This window comes from Thamnophis elegans, chromosome 4, assembly GCF_009769535.1.
Source record: "Thamnophis elegans isolate rThaEle1 chromosome 4, rThaEle1.pri, whole genome shotgun sequence".
In the NCBI taxonomy this organism is placed as follows: domain Eukaryota; kingdom Metazoa; phylum Chordata; class Lepidosauria; order Squamata; family Colubridae; genus Thamnophis; species Thamnophis elegans.
The window spans coordinates 13441550-13464178 of record NC_045544.1 but is presented as its reverse complement, the minus strand read 5'-3'; the positions used below and the strand labels follow the sequence as shown (position 1 = coordinate 13464178).

Sequence of the window (22629 nt, the reverse complement as noted above, 5' to 3'; positions counted from 1 at the left end):
AGGAGCTTCAGAGAATAAGTCAAGCCCTCTTAGCTGTGGCAATCCCTCAAGTACCCAAAGACAGCATAAAAACGTTTGAAATATTGACAGGAAAAACACTGGCTGTAAATACAGTAAGCTGGAAACAGTCCACAAAGAGGAGGGTAAACAGATTGCTCGATGACGTCTTAAGATTTGAATACTTACTTGGTATTTGTTGTGGTTGTTATAGATATGAGGACTTTTTCATCTATTTTAGAAATTTTCAAAGCTGCACTGGTACTTTTAAGAGAAATATAAAGATAAAAAACATACCCTTCTTGATCTGATAAATACTGATTATCCATATCTCTGGGTCTGCGGTCAACTGGGCTTCGGGAGGCATCATGGTGTCTAGTTGGAGAACGTGATCTTCTCATTTGATGAATTTCATCTAAACTCCTAGTTTATAGAATAATGCACAAATAAATTAATATAAATGTTTAAGTGTAAAATTCTTAAGTCTGATCACCTTGATGCAAATAGAGGAATATTGATCTAGGAATGTAAAATACATATAATCCAGTCCATTATAATAGCTTTTCGTAGCCACTTGTTTTCCTGATATGTTGTGACTCACATTCTCAGAGTTTATAGACAGCACATAATTAATATTAATATTAGTGCGAGCTGCACTGGCTGCCTATTGGTCTTCGGATACGCTTCAAGGCGCTAGTCGTCACTTATAAAGCCCTTCATGGTATTGGACCTGGGTACTTGAGAGACCGCCTGCTGCCAATTACCTCCAATAGACTGATTAGATCCCACAGATTAGGCCTCCTCCGAATTCCATCCACTGGCCAATGCCGACTGGCGACTACCCGGAGGAGAGCCTTCTCTGTGGCTGCTCCGGCCCTCTGGAACGAACTCCCCGTGGAGATTCGAACCCTCACCACCCTCCAGGCCTTCCGCAAAGCCCTTAAAACCTGGCTGTTCCGACAGGCCTGGGGCTAATGAGCTTTTGTCCCCCCTCGAATGGTATGGTTGTTGTGTGTTTTTAAATTGTGGTATTGTTTTGTCCATCTTTTTTTTTCCTTATTTGTAAAACCCCCCCCCCTTGACTTGGGTTGTGAGCTGCCCTGAGTCCCCTTCGGGGAAAAGGGCGGCATAGAAATATAAAAAATCAATCAATCAAATCAAATCAATATTTAATTCAGTGACTTGATGGATTGCAAAAATTCTTCTGGTATTTTCTTGGCATTGCACCAACCTCTTTGGCAAGAACTCTAGCTCTCTCTACGTAAATTTCTTCCTTGACAGGAGGGCATAAGGACAGTGTGGAACATGATGGTATCAAAAGTAAAATGCATTAATCGATTGACAGAATAATCTTGTTTAGGAAACAGTGAATGAAGAGTTGCCTAGTTATGTCATTAAGAGAATGGGCGTTGGTCCTTACCTGATACACTCATTCTCTGTGACATGGAGACAGCAACCAGACTAGGTTGCTCTGTCCAGTAACCAATTGGACTGAGTCTACACTTGTGATGTCATCGAGCCCTGGTGACTCCTCCCAGTTTAGACGAAGTAGACTGTAGACTTGAGTGAGAATTGTGGGGAAAAAAATAACTGCCAAATGCATGCTCTCTCCTCCGCAAAAACATTCCGTTCAGAATGATTTACACTAGGGTGGGGCTGGCAGCTGTCTTCATGTCACGGAGAATGAGCATATCAGGTAAGGACCAACGCCCATTCTCCTATGATTGTGGAGACAGCAGCCAGACTGGGACGTACCAAAGAAGCGGCTGTCTACTAGGGAGGGGACAATAGAGGAAAGTTCGTTAAGGCACATGTACTTGTTGCAGTACTCTGCGGCCAAAAGCTGCATCAGCTGACGCATAGTTGTCTAATTTGTATTAGCATATGAAGACTGGGGAGACGTTCATGTGGCTCCCTGGCAAACTTCCTCCAAAGAAGCCTGAGTAGATCATGCTGCCGTAATTGCTGCGCTCTGGGTAGAATGGGATATAATGTTCCGTGGAATCTGCAAAGACTGAAGTTCATATGTTAATTTAATACAGGCTCTGATCCACCTCCCCAGACTCGACGGTGAAGCCTTGTTTCCCAAGGATGCCTGGCCAAAGGAGATAAAGAAAGATTCCAAATGGCGCAGCGAAGCCGTGCGATCAAGATAGATTTTAAGGGCTCGGCGTACATCAAGGGTGTACCATTTGCGCTCCCGTTCGTGGCGAGGAGCTGGACAAAAATCAGGTAATGTAAATTCTTGGCCCCTGTGAAACCGGCTGTTGACTTTTGGCAAGAAGGTAGGATCAAGGTGCAATACAACTTAGTCTGGGTAGAACATGCACAGATCGTGCCTCACAGACAGGGCCGCCAAGTCTGAAATACGTCTGACAGATGTTACAGCCACTAGAAACAAAGTCTTAAGAGGCAACAATTTCAATGACATGGACCTTAATGGTTCAAATGGAGGAGAAGTGAGAGCCTCCAGGACTCATGGTAAATCCCAAGTTGGGTATCTGTGGATGACAGGAGGTCGGAGGTTCGAAGCACCCCGGAGAAATCTCCGGACTAGAGGGTGAGTAGAAAGATGTTCTGGGGATGAGCCGACTAGGACGGAACACAAAGCGGCCACCTGTCGACTTAATGTGTTTGGGGTGAGATCCTGATCTAGCCCACTCTGTAAGAATCCAGCACTTGAGGAATGGAAGCCCTTAGTGGATCAATAGTGAGGTTAGAACACCAGAAAGCAAATGCTCGCCACATGGCATCATAAATATGGTTCGTTGAAATCCTACGAGATGCCTGAAAAGTAGCAATGATGTTGAGGGAGGTGTTATCAGCTGTTAAGGCTGAATAATGTCCCCTGCAAGATTGCTGGGGACTGCCACCACCTCAGAGACTGGGTGACCTACGTGGAAAGGAGAACCCTGTGGGGGGAACAGCTCCTGTTGTTTTTCTGATGTGGGAGTATGAACCACTACAGGGTCCTGCTGTGGAATCTGGCCCATGGTACTACCCCAAAGCAAGGCACCATTTTCTCTAATAACTGGGACAGCAGTAGAAAGGACACTGCATAGGCGCAGAACCCTCCTGACTATCTCCCTGAGGCTGAGAATACGGTCTTGGGAAAGAAACACCCTTTCTTCCATGGTGTCTATGATGACTCCGAGATGTAGAATGTGAGTCCCAAGAATGAGGTGGCTCTTCTTGAGATTCACCCTGAACCCGTTATCCCGCAGCGTTTGGATGGTTTGGGATAGATCCCTCTCTGCTTGAAAGGGCGACCTGGACAACAGGAGAATGTCGACCAGGTAGCAAGGATTCTGATGGGTGACGATCTGATGTGGGCGATTAGGGATGCATGAAGACCCTGGGGGTGGAGGAGAGGCCAAACGGAAGGGCTCAGTACTGGAAGTGCCTCCCCCCCCATAAGAGAACAAGAGATATCTTTGGTGGTCTGCAAAGATGGGAATGTGAAGATAAGCTTCGGTCAAGTCTACCAAGGTGAGGAAATCACCTTTTCTGACCCCCTGCAGGATGGGGTGGAGGGAGTGCATTTTGAACCACCGATAAACAATGTGGCAGTTCAATGACTTTAGGTCCAGGATCGCTCTCCAACCCCAAGAAGCCTTTGGTACCACAAAGAGGTGGGAATAAAAGCCCTGACTCCTCTGATGAGGAGGGACCGGCTGGATGGCCCGAATCTCTAGTAGATGCTGTATGGTCCGATCCATCAGCAGCCTCTTGTGAGGGCACTGGGAGATCGGGCATGATACAAAGTGCTCCTGAGGGGTGGAGAGGAACTCCAGAAGAAGGCTGAATTTGATTGTGATTACCCAATTGTCTGTCATGGTCTCCTCCCAGCGGTGAGCGAAAAATGCTAGGCGACCCCCAATTGAGAGATAGTCCAGATAGTCACTTTCGCCTTGGGAAGTGGCGGTTACCTCCTTCCCAGTAAGACTTCTTGGGGGGGAAACGCTGGGTGTTTCAGTTAGACCTGTCCTGATTGGATCCCTGTATGGGTGTGAAGGGCTGACGTTGTGGACGGGAGAAGGAGGATCCTCTGTCCATTGGCCGAAAGCGCAACCTTCTATAGAATGGAGAGGGACAACTGTCCTGCTTCTTGTATATAGAGGAAAGGACCTTGCATTTATCCTTAGATTCCGTGAGGTAAGGATACAAGAAAGCTCCAAAGAGCTGAGTGCCATTAAAAGGAGAGGCTGCTAGGCGCCACTTGGTCTGGACATCCGCCTGCCATGGTTTAAGCCATAGCATGCATTGGCCGTGACCGAAGAGGCCATGGCTTTAGAAGCAAACTGGGCTGTGTTCAAGGAAGCATCTGCTGAATATTCAATGGCTGTCCTAATTTTGTTCAGATCCCTGTGTGACCTGGTATCAGTGGTTGCAATATGTTCCTGTAGCTGTTCGATCCAGACTAGAGCAGCCCCGGAGAAAAAATGAAGTGGCTGTGGAGGCCCATACTGCCCAGGCACCTGCCTGGTAACCTTTTATTAATGTTTGATCTGACCTTTTCTCCTCAGGCTTGAGGACTTCCACTTTGGGTGAAGACAGGGCTGCAACTGGCGCGTCCACTGGAAGAGTCTCAAGAAACTTGGTAAGTTCTGGGGCGACATTGTAGAGGCGTTTGTCTAAGTTGGTTGGTTGGGGACCTGTGCCAGGAGAATCCCACTGCTTCATAAAGATCTTTGGAGATGGGATAACCTCCTTTTCCACTGTAGCTTCGGAGAAAAAGAGTGTTAGGCCGTTCAGTCAAATTTGGCACAGCAGCCTGAGTCTGAGTTGAAGAAGAAGAAGAAGGTAAGTTAGCCGCTTTTATTGCTTTGAACAGGAGAGGTTTAAAGGAGCCAAGGTGGCGCAGTGGTTAAATGCAGCATTGCAGGCTACTGCTAGATCAGCAGTTCAGCGGTTCAAATCTCACCGGCTCAGGGTTGACTCAGCCTTCCATCCTTCCGAGGTGGGTAAAATGAGGACCCAGATTGTTGGGGGCAATATGCTGACTCTCTGTAAACCGCTTAGAGAGGGCTGAAAGCCCTATGAAGCGGTATATAAGTCTACTGCTATTGCTATTGCTATAAAGCGATCAGTTTTGAACAATCCGGAAAAGGCAGGAGCATCTGGGGTGATCCCCTCATCATCTGATAGGTCTGAGTCCTGAGGTGGTCTTGATCCCCAAAAATAGAAGCCTGAGTGACAGACGCAGAAGGAGGATTTTGCTGCAGGTCCTTGGATGACCTATGCCTGTGCCTATGAGATGGGAGATGAACGCTGCTGGAGCCCGGCAGCAATGCCTTTTTTATGCCTTCTGAAATTATGGCTGCCATTTCTGTAGGAGAGGAAATTGAGGCCTGAGGCACCATTGTGCTCTGAGCCAAAAAGGCAACCGGCCTGTTCAAATGTACGATCCCTATTGGGAGGAACATCAAAAAAAATTCCCCTGGTATCAGGCTCTATAGAGGACAATGAGGAGGAGGAGGACAACTCCCCATCTGATTCATCTATAGATGGACAAGGCCCAATAGGTGGTAATTCGTGAGGGGGCAGGGGAGGTAGCTTGATCCCCCATGGGAGGGGGAGGAGAGGCCTGGATGTTCTGGCTAGCTTGTTTTGGGGCCTGCTGAAACCCCTTTTCCAGGACCTTTTGTCTTCTTTCCTCAGCTCTGAGAGAGGTTTTGGATGCTGTAGTAGGTTTACCTGTGTCGGGAGCCTCTTTAGCCATCCTTTTGCAGCTGCTCCTTACCCCCAATGGTCCTGCCTCCTCCAGCTCCTTATCTGGGACAGCTGCCACCATGGAGTGCTCGGCCATGCCTGCTAGTATACCAGCCCCCAACTTGAGAATAGGTTGGTAATGATCTCCCCGGTCTCGCAACCAGAAAGGGGGAATCACAGCATTCAGAAGTGCTCTCTTGCTCTGCGATCACCTCAGGGTCGCTGGGCACTTAAAATGGCAGCCGCCACTCTTCACACGCTTTTGCAAGCTGCAAGGATGATCACCGCTGTCTTTGCATGCCTTTGCAAGTCGCAAGATGGCCACCGTTGATCTTTGCACGCTTCCTATGGCAGGCAGACTCACAGAATGGTGGCCGTTTCAGTCTGATGTCAGCCGAAGTGCGAAACAGCTGGTCGCGCAGCTTCTGTTGTAGCGGCTGTTTGTGGACGTCCAGGGGTGCAGAGCGACTCTTTAAACAGTCCCAGAGCCACAACCCGTAAGCTGAGGAGTCAGCGCTGCGCTGACTTAGGTCAGATTGCGTCCCGGAGCATACTTGTGGTCGCAAGGCTGTCAGACGGTCGAGAAGAATCTCCCGCTCAAAATAGAGCAGGAGAAAAAAAGGGAAAAATATTCCAAACAAAAAATTAATTTTGAAAAATGCCAATTTAGTACAAAAGACCAATTTAGACCAAAATTAGGAGGCGAGATCAATTCTCACAGTTAGTCCAGGTTGGACTGAGTCTAAACTGGGAGGAGTCACCAGGGCTCGATGACATCACAAGTGTAGACTCAGTCCAATTGGTTACTGGGCAGAGCAACCTAGTCTGGCTGTTGTCTCCACGATCATAGGAGAACTACACAAGAACACAACAATTCTCTTTATGGCAAATTGGCCATTGCAGAGGGAGCAGTCACCCGTGAGTCAAAGAGAGCACAAAGTGCCTAAAGAGAATATAAACGTCACGTATCTATAACCACAAAAATCTGCCCCTCTCACAGTTGACCATAAATCCAAGTGAGTTCAGTGGAAAACTGCTAGAAATAATGGGGTTCTAGATTACTCCGTTTTGTACAGACTGTTGGAGGTAATGATAAAGCAGCTACATTTCCAATCTTACCTCTGTAATGGCACATTTGGTAAACGCGAACGGGTCCTGCCCTGATCGTCACCACGGTGAGGAGATACAGATCGTGAACGATGATGAGTTGTTCTTTGCTGTTCTGGCACAGTTAATGTTGCAGATTTACTTTCTCTACTGCTAGACCTATAGCCTACTGGTAAAAGTGCAACAAAAGTAATTTAGTTTTGGATCACAAATAGCAATGAATTAATAATCAGATTAGTCTTTCAAGAAAGCATCCCTTGTTTATTACAAGATTTTCAAGTAGTTGTTTCACCAGTGAAAATCCTGAAATATCATGCAGCTAAGTCTAACAAATAGCATTATACTTAAATATATATATATATATAGGAGAGAAAAGCATAAACATAGATACAGAATAATTTACATGCAGACTAAGAAATTCCCAAAGGTGAAAAAAAAATGAAAAAGAGCATATATAATATCTAAGTAATAATTAGATATTAATTTCTAAGATGGTCAGTTTTTCAAATGTTCAGTATTTTCAGATGAATTCTGTACATCTTTGGCTGCAACACCGAAACAATCCTATTGCCAAAATTATTGCAAGCAACAGAATACTTTATGAGTAACTGCTCTAGGATTGAAGCTTCAGTTTCATTTTCAGTTCAGTTAGCTGCTAATGTGAATATGATATAAAAGTCACTTAAGAAAGTACTGTTCAACATTGAAATAACCAAGAGAACTTCATTTGCCCAGAATTAAACTTTTTTGCTATCACTATCACAAATTACTCTTATAGCTGGACCTAGCACATAAAAAAAAACAATAAACAAAGAAAACTATAACTAAATGCCATCAAAATTGCAAATTATTTACAGAGCTTACAATATGAATGCAGACATGAATGATGGTTTCCACTGAAATAGCAAAAGCCACACATGGCTTCTCGTTGAAAGAAAAATTTACATTTTGTTCTCCTATAGGAACAATTGTCTATGCACAGGAAGCATGATAAGCATAAACTAATGGAGTTCAAAAACAAAATCTTTCAAATGGTGAAAAGATACCAACTCACAATCAAGTTCTTCTAACAATAAGAAGAAAAGGCCTGATATAATAAATGAAGTCTTTAGGATGAATGCTTTGAAGCCAGTTGGCTGGTTAAACAGCAGCAGGCTACTTAAAGCAATCCTTCAGTTGAAGGAACAGTATATAAATTAAATATTAGTAGTTCTTAAAGAACCTCAGATTCTAAGGAAAAATACAAGGGAGCTTATAGAATCCTTCTCCTCCAGAATATATTCCATACTTTTCTCTTATAAATTCTGTATGATTGCTTTGTGAATGGATAAAATAATTGCTCATGATGTAAATTATGAAATAACTTTTCCTGCTTAATTATATTTATGTTAAAAATTATCCTTATCTGCAAAACTAAAACTATCGAGGATTTTTAAACATATTCATTAGACTAGGGATGTCAAACTCACAGCTCTCGAGCCAGATGCATCACATGCTGGCCACGCCTACTCCCGATTTAGTGAAGGTGAAAAAAAGCCATGATATATCATATGACTATGACATGACAACACGAGTTTACACTCCTGCATTAGACAATGGAAACTAAAATAATCTGATTTTATTCAATAGTCTATGTTGCCACACAGACAGTATAAAGATGGCACTGTATGACAAAAAGTAACAACACATGGCTTAATTATATCAGTATAACTGAAATTATTAGCTAATTCATTAATAAACTAATTTAGAGAAGTGCTCAACTATTGTTTAAGAAAATGGAAAATTAATTAACTATTATTATGACATACTTCTTGATTTTCAGTTAACATAGTACTGCATTCTTTAACATAATTAACACCTCCCAAAAATATGGTACAATGAACTTTTGTGATATACTTTTCTAGGCTTTTTGGATAATGTTGTATAATGTGCATTAATACTGTATATACCAGCCAAAATAGCACTGGTAAGCATACAAGCTCTTCATTATTTCAAACAGAGAAAAGTAAGAATAACTAAAAAAAAATCTTTCAAACTGTTTATTACAGTTAATTATCTGGTTCAAATACCTGGTTGAAATGTCAAGTTATGTGTTGTTGTTGTTGTTTTTTTTAACTCTGAACATATTTTCCAATTCAGGCTGTGACTGGCTGCAGGAAACCTTCAGCACTTCCTATAATGTTGAACACTGCATTTCTAGAATTTTGATTTTATCTTTTTATAGAAATTGCTTAAATCTTCTTTTATGCATATATTTTATGCATACATTTAAGATAAAGGAAACTAATGAATGTTTGTAAGAGTTATAAAATATGTAGCCATGCTTCATGCACTACATACAGCCATGCATTTTCAATATATTCCATGGTGCACCTTTGGGTCTGAAAACAAGAACAAATCAATTGAGATTTTTTTATTACTTAAGCTATATATTAGAATATATTTTTGTATTATCTTTTATTTCAAAACAGATCCTTGACCCATGAAATGCCTACATTATGTACAAACAGATTTATCAGTTGTTTACATTAGCATCAATATTAAATATTAACCTTGTAACAAACACTTGCTCCTGACCATTCATTGCAAATGTAGCAGAATGAAAGATTAATTTTAATTTAGGAACCAATAAAGGTTGGTGTAAATTTTAAAATGTGTCACCATGGAACAATACAACTTTCTGGAAAACATGACCTCCCAACTAAAGTTCTTTCAAAAATCTAGAAAATTCAAACGTGGAAGAGGAGGAGGAGAGGGAAGTTGAAGCAAAGGATGTAGGACCATGCTCTTCACCCACGCACCTGAAGGAACTACTCCAATACCATCATCAACCTCATTATCTGAGATGTCACTATCACTGATTCGCTGAGATCCTGTGCAACAGTAAGGCAAATAACTGTATACTTGGTACTTTTGCAAAGGGTTAAAGTAAGTGTAAGCAAAACTTATTTGGGGGAGTTAAATAAATGGGATGCATTCAGGACTAAAAAAAAAGAGAGATAATAATTGTAAAAAAAAAAAAGCTATTGCAAAGTGGCTCACAATCAGAACACATTATAGGCAATAGTTCCAAGCATATTGTGACAGCACAATGACTCACTGGATTGTATCGTTTATTGTTAACTTGCTCATACAGCACCCGGTATATCTGATTTCACATTAGTTAATTTCTATATATAGTATCTTATATATCAAACATACCTAGTACTTCTTTCTCCGATTTTATCCACAACATCCCTGTCGGGTGTGTTTGGCTGAGAAAGTGTGGTTGGCCCAAAGCAGGGGTGTCAAACTCAATTTCATTGAAGGCCACATCTGGGTTGTGTTTGATCTTGGGGGGGGGGGATAGTGGGCATGGCCAGGGTGGCCATGGCCAGCTCGACATCACTTATGTCAGGGGCACCTGTGGTGGCCTGAATGCTCTGCCAGAGAAAACAGGCTCCCGAGTTCCACTTTCGGCTGCAACTGCCTCCTGCAACTCTTTGCCAGTGAAAATGGAACTTGGGAGGACCTGTGTCCATGGCCCTCCTGAGTTCCTTTTTCGCTGGCAGTGGCACTGTGGGCCAGTCTGCCAATTACCTCCCAAAGACCCATTAGATCGCACAGGGTCGGCCTTCTCCGGGTTCCATCCACCAGCCAATGCCATCTGGCTACAACCCGGCGGAGGGCCTTCTCTGTTGCAGCTCCGGCCCTTTGGAACGAACTCCCCGCGGAGATTCGGAGCCTCACCTCTCTCCCTGCTTTCCGAAAAGCCGTTAAAACCTGGCTCCCTTCCCCTCTCGACAGGTGTGGTTGTTCGTCATTTTAAATGTCTATTTTGTACTTGTATATTTCCCCTTCCCGTTTAAGTTGTTCGCCGCCCTGAGTCCCTTTTAGGGAATAGGGGGGCATATAAATAAAATAAAACTTAAACTTAAACAGTCCTTTACTGTTTCCAGGGTGGCCCCAGGGGCCAGATATAAGTATCCCATGGGCCGGATTCAGCCCCTAGGCCTTGAGTTTGACACCCCTGGCCCAATGTCATCCAGCTGGTTTTCATGCTTAAGGTGGGACTTACAACTCAGTCTCCTGAGTTTTGCCTTAACTTTAACTTGCACCATAACTGGCTTACCAAAGTTCATATGGCATATTAAACCAAACCAATCCGCATTACGGTTTAGTGCAACATGTGAATCTAATGATCCACACAGGGAACTACTGATTGAAGTTTTAGTTATTATGGGATCAATGAACGTTCATAAATTATAGCTGGGCAATGGTTTTCATTTTCATATTAATTGTGAGCCTAAACAATCTAATAAAAAAGGGTCAGAGGTAATGAAATCGGACAGTGTTGAAAATCTCAAGAAAAGCTGCTAAACATAGAAGCAGCAACAAAGCACTCCTAGCAGCCATTTCTTGGTCTCTAAAGTGGACGTATGAAGCATTCCTTTTGTTAGTCAGATTTCAGAATGATGGCAATATAGCCAAGTCTGATCTTTGCCTAACCCAATCATAATAATTGCAATCACAATATTATGCATGCCTCTTTAACGCTGAGACAGTATGAGTTAAACCTTGAGGCAGATCTTTGAAACCCATACTTTTTACTGAGGGTAGTTGCTTAAGTTGTTATAAATGTTTATAGCATAATTACTAGTCCAAAAGCTCCACCAAAATGAAAGGGGAATTCTGCACCTACTTTGTAATTTTTTGCTGGAATTTTCTCCGCTATGGACATGTCTCCTTGGCATGAAAGGTGATGGCTGAGGAAGAGGTAGCGAGGATTCATCATGGGTCTGCAGCTTATACCAATGTGGATCGTCATCTAAAAGCGCAGTCTCTAACTCTATGAGAATCTATGAGAAAGTACAGCAAAATTCATCTTCGTTTAACAATAGGGACAAATCAGGGGTGGGATTCAGCTGGTTCGCACCGGTTTGGGTGAACCAAATGTTAATTTTGCATCTGGTTCACTGAACCGGTTGTTGTAAGGGCCAGCTGGCCCCTCCACTCCCAGGAGTCTCCACGCGGCCTGTTCATCATGCCAGGTAAGTGCAGGGCCCCCACAGATACTCTGGGAGGGTGAAAACAGGCCTCTCAGAAGTCCGGAAACTGACCCGTTTCCAGCCTCTGGAGCCTGGGGAAGGCTGTTTCCCAAAGGCTCAAACAAAGCTTCTGGAGCCTGGGGAGAGTGAAAAATGAGCCTACCTGAAGTACCAGAAGTCCAAAAACATGGCCATTTCCAGCCTCCAGAGGACCTCCGGAGCCTGGGGGAGGCCATTTTCGCCCTCCTGGAGGCTCGAAAAAAGCTTCTGGAGCCTCCAAGAGGTGAAAAGCCCCCCCCCCCCCAATCATGGTGTAGGAGGCCAAATAGGCCATGCCCACCATGGCCATACCACCCAGCAAGCGGGAAGATAACTGGTGCCTAACATTTTTCAATTCCACCCCGGGTCACAAACTGCTTCAAGATTCTATTCCACGTTTAAAATACAATGATGGTACATTCCCATTCACCTCTCCGAGAAAGTCACTTTCTTCTTCTTGAACTCTTGGCTGATCCCAAACAGTGATTTCTAGCATCCGTTCTCTAAAATCCTTACGGTGCACATGCGAATAGAGAAAGGTTTGGTTCCATTTGGGTTCTAAGCTTTTCTTTACTGTTTTTGTCCTTCTTTTGCTCTTATCACTGAAACATAAAAAGTCACTGTAAATTATCATCAGAAATCCAGGTATGTATTTCCATCTCAGGTCTTAAGGTTCATGTGAAAATATCTACAGACCCCGCACATTCTGGACATAAATTGTTCAACTCAAAACAATGTTATAGAGCACTGCACACCAGAACAGCTAGACATAACGACAGTTTTTCCCAGCATGCCATCAATCTGTTGAACAACTATTTCCACAACACTGTTAAACTATTTACTAAGACTGCATTACTATTAGTCTTCTCATCCTTCCAATTACCGATCTCCTTTTCTACTTATAATTATAACTTTGTTGCATGTATCTTATGATTTATATTGTTTTATTTAGTTTCCTGGTATGATTTTAATTGCTTATTTAGTATCCTATGACTATCACTAAGTATTGTATCTTATGATTCATTATGAATGATTTTATGATGACTATGATCATGATTCCTCACTTATATCTTTTATGTACACGGAGAAATTATGCATTGGAGACAAATTCCTTGTGTGTCCAATCACATTTGGCCAATAAAGAACATTGCTCTGTTCTGTTCTGCTCTATTCTATTCTATTCTCACAGTCATGATTCCAGTGTGGTCAGTTCCCTCTGTAAAGGGGAAGAGTCCTACTCAGCTGATTAGCTAGTTCAAACTAAATAACCCAATAGCATTGCAGAGCAATGGACACTATAAACGATTGCTGTGGTTGGATTCACAACTAAATAAGTGAAATGGCTGACCAAGGTACGGCAGCATGAAACCATTGTAACAGTTATTATCCACCATGAGTCATTTATTAAATTAAATGTTATTAATAACATTAAAACTACAGGGAAATGTAAACAACTAAATTAAATATAAAATATAACATAAAATGAAACAAAATAAATAAGTACATAAATAATAAGAAAGTCTTAGCCTGACGATATGTTACTGTTCAGCAGAAAGGTTGTAAGTTATACATTGTCCAAGGAAAATAAAGGGGCAGCTAGTGGTGGCCGTCAGAATATCCTATTGCACACCATTTAGTAGACTTCTGATATAGTATCCTGTTTCCCCCAAAATAAGACCTCCACAAATAATAAGCCCAATTGGGCTTTTGAGCACATGCACTAAAATTAACCCTCCCCTGAAAATAAGCCCTCTGAAAATATTGCAACATAGCAGCAGCCATGAGGTGACCATGCTCGCTGTCTCCTGCACCTCCAAAATAATAAGACCTTCCCGAAAATAAGGCCAAGTGCTTATTTCGGGGGGGGGGGGTGTTGTCAAAAGAAAATAATACTCTTATTTTCAGGGAAACACGGTAGTATAAAGTAGATGTCGACATTTGATGTTAATAATATTGCACACAACTGGCTTCTGCTTGTTGGAAAATAAACTGGTAAGTTATGGAAAAAAATGTAATATTCTCGAACAGTGTTTCTCATTTTGTCAATATTAAGATGCGTGAACATTCACTCCCAGAATTTTTTGCTTAAAGTTGCCAAGGTTGAGAAACACTGTTCTAGAACAGATGATACAATAAAATAATGCATCATTCTTTGCACCTGAATAACTTTGCTGCTGTTGTGCAGAGAGATTCTGGTTTGAATCAAAGAAAATAAAATTAAAAATTGGCCACTAGCACTTCACCAAGAAGAAGAATATTGCAGTTGCAATGAATTCCACAAATATAGAGCTTAACTGAAATGCTCAATTTGTACAAAATGCTTTTTGATTTGAAGTCTTACCTTCTATCTGGAAGGAAGTACATTTTCACATATGGGTTTCTTGGTCGTCCATCTAATCTAGGTGGCAGATCTGTTGCTTGAAGAACATTCACTATTAACTGATGCCCCACTTTATCATACCATAGTTTAACCTAAAATATTGAAAGACCTCTACATTATCAATAAAATATGTCAATTTGGGCTCATATTTATCTACATTGTACTGATAAAGGAAGCAACAATACATTCATTAAATAATAGAAAACATACAAGCGATCCTTCTCCACATGAAACCCTGACCATGATGTGCTACATTCAACTAAAAAATCTTGATATATGGAAATTGATTTGAAAGGAAATCTGGGAAGTAAAAAATGGAGGAAGTTTTTCCATACAAAGTATGATTAAACTAAAAAATGCACTAAAATGGAATTTGCAATGTCTCTTAGATTACTTTTAAATGGGATTAGACAGCTTCATGTGGAATGAATCTATAAATGAATGTGTGTATATTATCTATATGTGATTTTCACTCCAAAGGTAGGTTCTTGGCAGGAAACAAGAGTGGATTCTTCCTTAGATTAGTGGTGGGTTGATGTCAAGTCGCCATGAGTGATGTCAAGTTGGCCATGCCCACTCAGTCATATGACCGGGGCCACGCCCATGATAGGGAAAAATTGAATTTCTATCTAATCTACCTGTATGCCATCCCACCCTCCCTTTGCCAGTTGTACATGTCTCCTCATTTCCCTTCCTTCAGTAGCCTTGGCCCAAGCCCCACGTTCTCCCCTCTTTCTTCAGACTGTTTACCTTCCTCCCGTGGCAGCTGGTCGAGACTCCGGAAGGCAAGCTGTAGGTTTTGGTGGCCCCAAGCCAGTTGCCGCTTCCGGGAAGCGGCTGGCAGACGCCGTCCAGCTGCCGCCTCTTTTAGAGCTGCGTTGTGGCTGTGGCGGCTGGCCACAGGCCATCAAAAACTACCAAAAGTCGCTGAAAAAGCTGCTGCTGTCACCACCCTGTTCTTCGTGCCGGCCCCGCACATACATCCCATTGCCTGTGCAATGGGAGGAAGGCAAGCAGCCTGAAGAAAGATGCGATGGTGTTGGAGGAAGTGGGGCTAGGGCTCGGGATGCTGAAGAAGGGGAAATGGCAAGACGTATGCGACTGGCAAAAGGAGAGTGGGTGGTGAGCGGACGGCAACTGGGAAGCAGGGCAAGGCCGGAGTTGAGGATTGGTGCATTCCCTGACCTGACTGAGGCAGATGGTGGCTCCAGGGCCTCAAGGAATGGCACATCTTTGGGGCCCCATGCCCCAGCCCAAGGTGAAGGGTGAGCGGGCAGCATGCTTACTTACCTTTTGTGAGCTGAGCCGAGCCGAGTGGGTGAGGTATGGAGGTGACTAGCTAGGTGCATAACTGGGCCGTGTGACGAAACGAATGCAACATATATAGGGCTGGGATGGGTTGGGCAAGTGAGTGTTGAGCGAGCGCCGAGTGGACAAGCAGGGTGAGTGAGCGGCGAGTGAGCAGCAACCGGGCAACAGGTTCGGGGGCATGGCCAGCCAGCGGCCATTACCAATTCGCGGGAACTGATACAAACCAGCTGAATACCACCTCTGCCTTAGATTCTATATGGATAACTGAATGCAGGAATTAATATCGGAATGTGCATGGTACCATGTACCCAGCAATCTGTTAAGTCGATTTATATAGTCAGCTATGCCATTTTTTTAAAAGTTGAGAATTTACTTTAGTCATTGTAACAGGTAGAAAAACTGTACAGGATGGATCTGAGTTTACTGTTTTTGCCATCTTTCACGTCAACTGCCATTTTGTATACCTCATTCCCACTCCCTGTCCCAAAGAATCCAATCCTCTATAAGACAGCATACTGTCATTCCCAAAACAACTTCTGGGGAATAAGCTTCCAACAGAGCAATTGAATATCACTCCGTGGGATTGTGGGGGTATATATGTATGTTTTTGCACGGGTGTGTGTTTACATATCTATGGTGTGAATAAAAAGTGGGGTTAGTGACCATTCAAATGAGAGATATAAACGAGACTGGAAAAAATGGATTGACTATATACAAAACAAATACGGGACTAAGAAATTACAAATAGCCTATGCTTAAGATCAGGAATGAGTTAAACTGTTCAAAGTTAGCGCAGCAAGAAGAAGCTGAGTTCAATGTAGAGATGTTATTAACTTCTTTTTTTAATTTCCTTTGTCTTAATATATTTTAGACTGTGTTTGTTAAAAATCTATACCTTGTACGGGCTCTGGGAAGTCGTGGGGGGAAGGGAGGTGGGGTGTCAGGGGGGAGGGGGGGAGGGGGGATATATATAGTATGTGTTAGATTTCAAAGTAACGCGACTGCACTTGTATACTGTTGCTCTTTAATTCCACCGAAGGGAGGAGTAGAGGGATAGAAGAAAGAGGGGTAGAGAGGATGGGAGAGAGGATTGGAGGGAGGGTGAGAAGGAAGGGAGGGAGTGTACCGGGAGAGAGGAGTGGTAGAGGGGGAGGGGAAGTAGGGTAGAGGGGAATGATGGAGGGAAGATGGAAAGTTGGAGGGGGGCGAAAGAAAGGGTGTATGGAGGGTCGAAGAGGTATATTGGGTTTCTATTTTGGGGGGTATTGTTGACAAGAGGAATTGCTGTGTTTATTGTTTAATGTTATATGGCCCCGGTTATGCACAGTATATATGTGACTGTACGAAAATGGAAATGGAAAATAAAAACACACTTACACACAAAAAAAAAAAGTGGGGTTAGTGACTAATGAGTGGCTTATATAAAGAGGAACCACTCATATAGCAGAACTGACTTTGAACTTCATTTTTAAAAATTATTTCTTATAACATAGGATTGGTCCAGTTTTATAAGTACATGCCAAAATGTTTTCTGAGGAATAGATTATTATGGAGAAAAACCTACCTATAGTTGAAAATTAGTATTGGCACACAATCAATCAGTTGTTTTCAATCCTGTGCTTTAAGCCTACACATATGCTTAGTTAAAATGCAAGATCCTGAACAGTAATCTTACATTCACTAAGCTGTGCAAATATAAATATTGCAAGAAGTCTGCAAGCAGACAAAATGTGTTTTCTAGTATCAAAATTTTATACTTACCGACAGCTGCCCAGGTAGGACTTGTGGTGCATCTTTTAAAGCTCCGGGGCTAGTAGGGGAAATAACAGAAATTGAAGGCCGTTCCATTTTTTGAGATTCAAATGAGCTAGAACCTGGAGAGAGAGAAAAGAAAATAGAATAATAATAAAGAACAGCTTGCCTCCAGATATTGTGAATGTCCCAACACTGGAAGTCTTTAAGAAGATGTTGGATAGCCATTTGTTTGAAACGGTATAGGGTTTCCTGTCTAGGCAGGGGGTTAGACTAGAAGACCTCAAAGGTCCCTTCCAACTCTGCTATTGTATTGTATTGTATTAAAGAACTTGAAATATATCATCTTAAAAGTGAAGAAGATATGAGTAAAAAGAGAGCACTGGCCAAAATAGTAACAATAATAACAGAAATATTGTTATTTCTTTTTTTGCCCTATCTGCAAAAGAAATGGTAGAAAGAAAGAAAATGAAAAAAGAAGAAAAATGAAATGAAATAAATGAAATAAAAACACTTAAATAGTTAGCAGTGCCAAAAATATGTTATATTTTCAACAAAACATTAAGTTTTAAATACCTGTAAACACAATATAGCTTTTCAGCAAGGAGAGCTTTTGAAACTTATAAATCAAGGAAAAATCTAATGTAATTCCCCTAGTATGATATTTTGCATTTATTGTAGTCTATACATGAGGAGATATATTTGCTAAAAGATGAGGAAAGCCCTGATATGGTAGAATTGAACAGAAAAGAACAGAGAAATGATTGCTTTTGCAAAATCTTTTTCTTTTGAAAAAGGTAAGGCGTGATAAGGACTTTCTTTTTTTAAAAAAAAAGAGCCTCAGAAAAAAATGAATATTTGTTCCTAGAATTATTTCTCAGTTGTACTATAATGGATAATTGTGCCACTAGAGTTGTGAAAGGAAGAAAAGGAAGGGATAAATATCAAAGTTGAGAATTCACTCTGTATTCCTCTAAAAATTATGCATTTGTTTTTCTACAAACAATCTAGCTTATACAGATAATTGAGTTATGACAGTTTACTTAGCGACTGTTCAAAGTTACAACTTCAGCACCCGTTACTTATGTCAAACTTCCAAGGTTACGACTGTTGCAGCACCACAGCAGTCGTTCACCCTTACAAACAACTGCAGAGGCATTGCAACATTCGTTCTGCCTATTCCTCTCCCTGCCCCCCCACCCCCCAAGCAGGATCTTCCTAGGAACTGGGCCTGTGGAGACTCACTTACCTTGCAAAGATCTAGCGAGCGGTGTCCTCTCCAGCCTCTCTGCCCCGGTTTCTTTGCCTGCATCCCGGCAAGCTCTGGTTGTCTTTGCCAAAAAGCTTTTCATGCGAAGAACGGAGAGCGAGAGGGACCTGAATCAAAAGCTTTTTGCAAAGACGACCGGAACCTGGCAGGATGTAATCACTAGCCCCTATAGGGTTCGGTTGGCTTTCCTCAAGGCTTTTGGCATGAAGAACAGAGGCCGGGAGTGGTGCACACACTCCTCCTAGTCTCCGTTCTTCTTGCCAAAAGCTTTTTGCAAAGATGACTGGAGCCTGCAGGGAACCAGGCAAAGAAATCACAGCAGAGAGGCTGTGGAAGACACACTTTGGTTGGCCATCAAGATTGTCAAAAGGTAAGTGCTGTGAAAATCCGACGGGACAGAATGGGGGGATAGCTCAGTAGGTCGTGGGGGCTTGAGCGGGTCAGAAGCACTAGTTTCCCCATGGTTTCCCCATCTTTTTTTTTTTTTTTTTTTTTTTTTTTGAAAATACGTTTATTTCCATTTCATTCCATACAATCACATGTATACTGTGCATAACCGGGGCATATAACATTGAATAATAAACACAGTCCTCGCTTTTATAGACAATACCCCCCATAATACAAACCCGATATACCACCTTGACCCACCATACACCCTCTTTCACCCCCCTCCAACTTTCATTCTTCCTTCCAACATACCCCTCTACTTCCTACTTCCCCTCTCCCTCTATCCCTCCTCTCTCTCAATACATTCCCTCCCTTCCTTCTGCTCCTGCTTCCAAGCCTCTCTCCCACCCTCTCCACCCCTCCTTCTTCTTTCACTCTACTCCTCCCTTCGGTGTACTTCTATTGTCAACCAATATGTTCAGCTTGTCGTATTTTTACACTAACATTAAAAAGCCACAGTATACAAGTGCAATCATGTGCTTTAAGATCTAACACATATTATATTTCCCCCCTCCCCCCCTCCCCCTAGAACCCCACCTCCCTTCCCTCCCCCCGACTTCCCAGAGCCCGTACACGGTATAATTTTTTAGGGTTTCCCCATCTTGAGATAGCTACCTCATGCACATTTAACAACCTGAGTACTCGATTAGTGAATGCATTGGGTAAATCAGGGAGAGATCACATTCAATTAACATGATCTCATTTACAAACAGGGACGTGCAGGGCACTAGAGGCAGGGGAGGCGTGGCCTCACCAGTCATGAGGAAAAGGAAAGAATTTTAAAGAATTTTTTAAAAATAATTAAAGCCAAGGTAGTTGCTACCAGATTCTAAATCATAGTGACTTGGAACAGTGCTTAGTGTTAACTATAGGAGGAGGCCAGAGAACTAGGGGCCTCTTTTGCATAAGGAATTTTTCGCCTTTTAAGAGTTAACCAAGAGTTAAAAAGCGAATAATTCCTTATGCAAATGAGGCACGTGTTCTCTTGCCTCCTGTAGAGGGCATTTTTAGAGGCTTTTTAGAGTTCTCTGGGAGCAACTAGCTCAGTCTGACTCAGAGCTCTGGCCTTTCATGAGGGCAGAGTTGAAATCCTCTCTGAAACAGCTGGAAAGGTGCGTGTGTGGGGAGGGGGGAGGAAATCAAAAAGTTTGATTGCATGCAGAACCCACGTTGCCTTTTCAAACACACACACACACACATATACACAAAACACAGCTGGATAAAAGTATATAAGCCCAGCTTCACTGAAAAGGCAACGTGATTCACCTGCAATCAAAGGCTCCAATCGGAAGGCAGCAGGGGAAGAGGGGGGGTATGGCAGAGGAGCTGCTTTCAAGCCTTTGGAAAATATATCCAATCCACCTTCTACGTTTGTGTTTGTTTGAGAGTGAATGAGTGAGAGAGGGATCCAAGTTCTCTGTGTACGTGTGTCTGTTTGAGAGAGGGGGGAGGGAGGGAGAGAGGGAGGACGGAGGGGGAGGGAGAAGAAGAAGAATGGGAAAACTTATTTTGCAAGGGGGAAAAAGGCTGTCGCTTTAAATCTGAACTGAGCATGCCTGGCTGTGGAATTCTGGGAGCTGAAGTCCACAAGTCTAAAAAGCTGCCTCACCAGCCATAAAACTCACCGCACGTCACTGTTAACGAATCCCTCAAGTTACGAATGTAATTGCCAGGCTCTATTACATTTGTAAATCAAGCCCTACCTGTATTCAACCAGAATTCTTTCTGTTATGCCTAGAATGGCAGAATTTGGACAACCTCAGTTGACAAAATGGGAAAATTAAGCCACATGATACGATGTCTTCTTTTCTGGGTTTGAAAACCATCATTATAGCAAAACTCTAGTTCAAAAAACTCTGATTTATGCAAAGTGAGAAAGGAGAGGGGGGGAAAGGCAGTTCTATATTTTAGGCTGGGGAGAAAAAGACCAAAGTGAACAGTTAAAGTCAATTTGTATTATCACTTAGGATATTTTGGTAACTTTTGAGGTTCAAAAGAAAAGCACGTCACCGTCTTATGACATGATTGCTGCTGGCCAGCTTGTATCTCTATCATGTGTCAGACATTGTGAATGGTTTCCCTACTACAGCTATTTATTACCCCATGTATTTTAGCATGAATCCTGCATACTTTTGGTACGAATAAAATATATACAACCTCACGAAGTATTAAAAATCACTGAGGGTGGAGGAAAGACTGTGCTGGTAAACTAAGTCAGTGATCCCCAACCCCCGGTCCGCGGACTGGTGCCGGGGCGTGGAGTACCTGGCACCGGGCCGCGCAGCGGCCGGGGGCCATGATCGCTGCAGCGGCTGGGGTCCATAGTTTCTTTCTGTATGCAAATTAGGGCTAACTGGCACAAGGGGTATTACTGGACCGCTGGTGGCACTCTGACGTCACCAGCGGCCCACCGCCCCCGTGTCCAGCGCCGCCCTTCCCATTCCTTTTCAGCGCTTCAGCGTTGGCCGATTCCTGAAAAAAACCTAAGAGCGCCTGTGCAGCTACGTAGGGCTAGCGTAGACAGCGCTAGTAGCGTAGCCTTGCACTTTATATTTATGTAATTGTATTTTATTTTGTAAGGCATGTTTAAATACAATAAAATAAAAGTTGTTTAATCAAAACAATCTGATATATAAACAATCAATGTGTCGTCGCGAACAACGCCCCCCCACCCCTGCGCGCGCTCAGCGGGCCACGGTAAAATTATCAAAGGCTGACTGGTCCGCGGCGATAAAAAGGTTGGGGACCACTGAACTAAGTAATACTGAAAGATATTTTATGAATCAACATTGTTCAATCTTAGCAGCTGGAATAAAGTTAATACTTACTGGACTCTAGTGGAGGATGAGAAGTTTCAGGAATCCTTGGAATGTCACTGAAATAGACATATATAGACAAAATTTTGAAATGCCTTGTTGATCCACAGAGCAATGCTATAAAATAATGTTTAATCTATATACACAATTATTTACTTAATGCTATTTAATAAAACAGAAGGTTCAGATTGTCAGGCCTGCAGTTATATCCCTTTTAGGATCTTTGGCCCGCCACACTCTCTCTTACTTCATTATGCTGTTCCATTAGTGTAGCAGTTGGGAGGGGGGGTAGAAAGGAGTAGAATTGTGGAATGTGTTGTTGTCATTCTTTTCTAGAAGCCCAAGGTCATCTTTTCTCTCTGCACCTCTGCACCTGACCGGAACCAGCTGGGTGGAGATGCCAGCGTGGAAGAAGAAGATTGGACCATGTGATGGATTTGTGGGTGTGGGGACAAGATCATGACCTTTCAACTGGGTGGGAATCCTAGGTAAGTTCCAGAATTGGGATTACACAGATGTACCAAGATGCCTGATTTATTAAATTGGAACTTTAAGGATTGTTTTGCCTTGGACTCTGATTTAATTCTACATGATACTTGGAACGCTGACACAGATGTTGAATGTTTATTCAAAAAAAATTAATCCAAGATTTAATGCTTTTGACATATCTCTGAAGAAATGATTTGCTCAATTTTTTTAAGAAAGATTGGGAACTCATCTCTCTTAAGGGATACAATTTGAAAATGAAACAAACAGCAATTTCAATGTAAA

The 22629-nt window shown here is 42.6% G+C and overlaps 1 protein-coding gene across 1 annotated transcript in view; it reads right to left on the bottom strand.

Annotated features, from left to right (window-relative positions):
- RIMS1 (regulating synaptic membrane exocytosis 1) overlaps positions 1-22629 on the bottom strand; it is a 331198-nt gene that overhangs the window by 89418 nt on the left and 219151 nt on the right. The window contains 8 exon segments of the mRNA XM_032216767.1: positions 295-420; positions 6829-6985; positions 9618-9689; positions 11498-11654; positions 12313-12484; positions 14221-14354; positions 17335-17447; positions 21871-21917. Of these exon segments, the coding sequence (XP_032072658.1) occupies positions 295-420; positions 6829-6985; positions 9618-9689; positions 11498-11654; positions 12313-12484; positions 14221-14354; positions 17335-17447; positions 21871-21917 (978 nt within the window).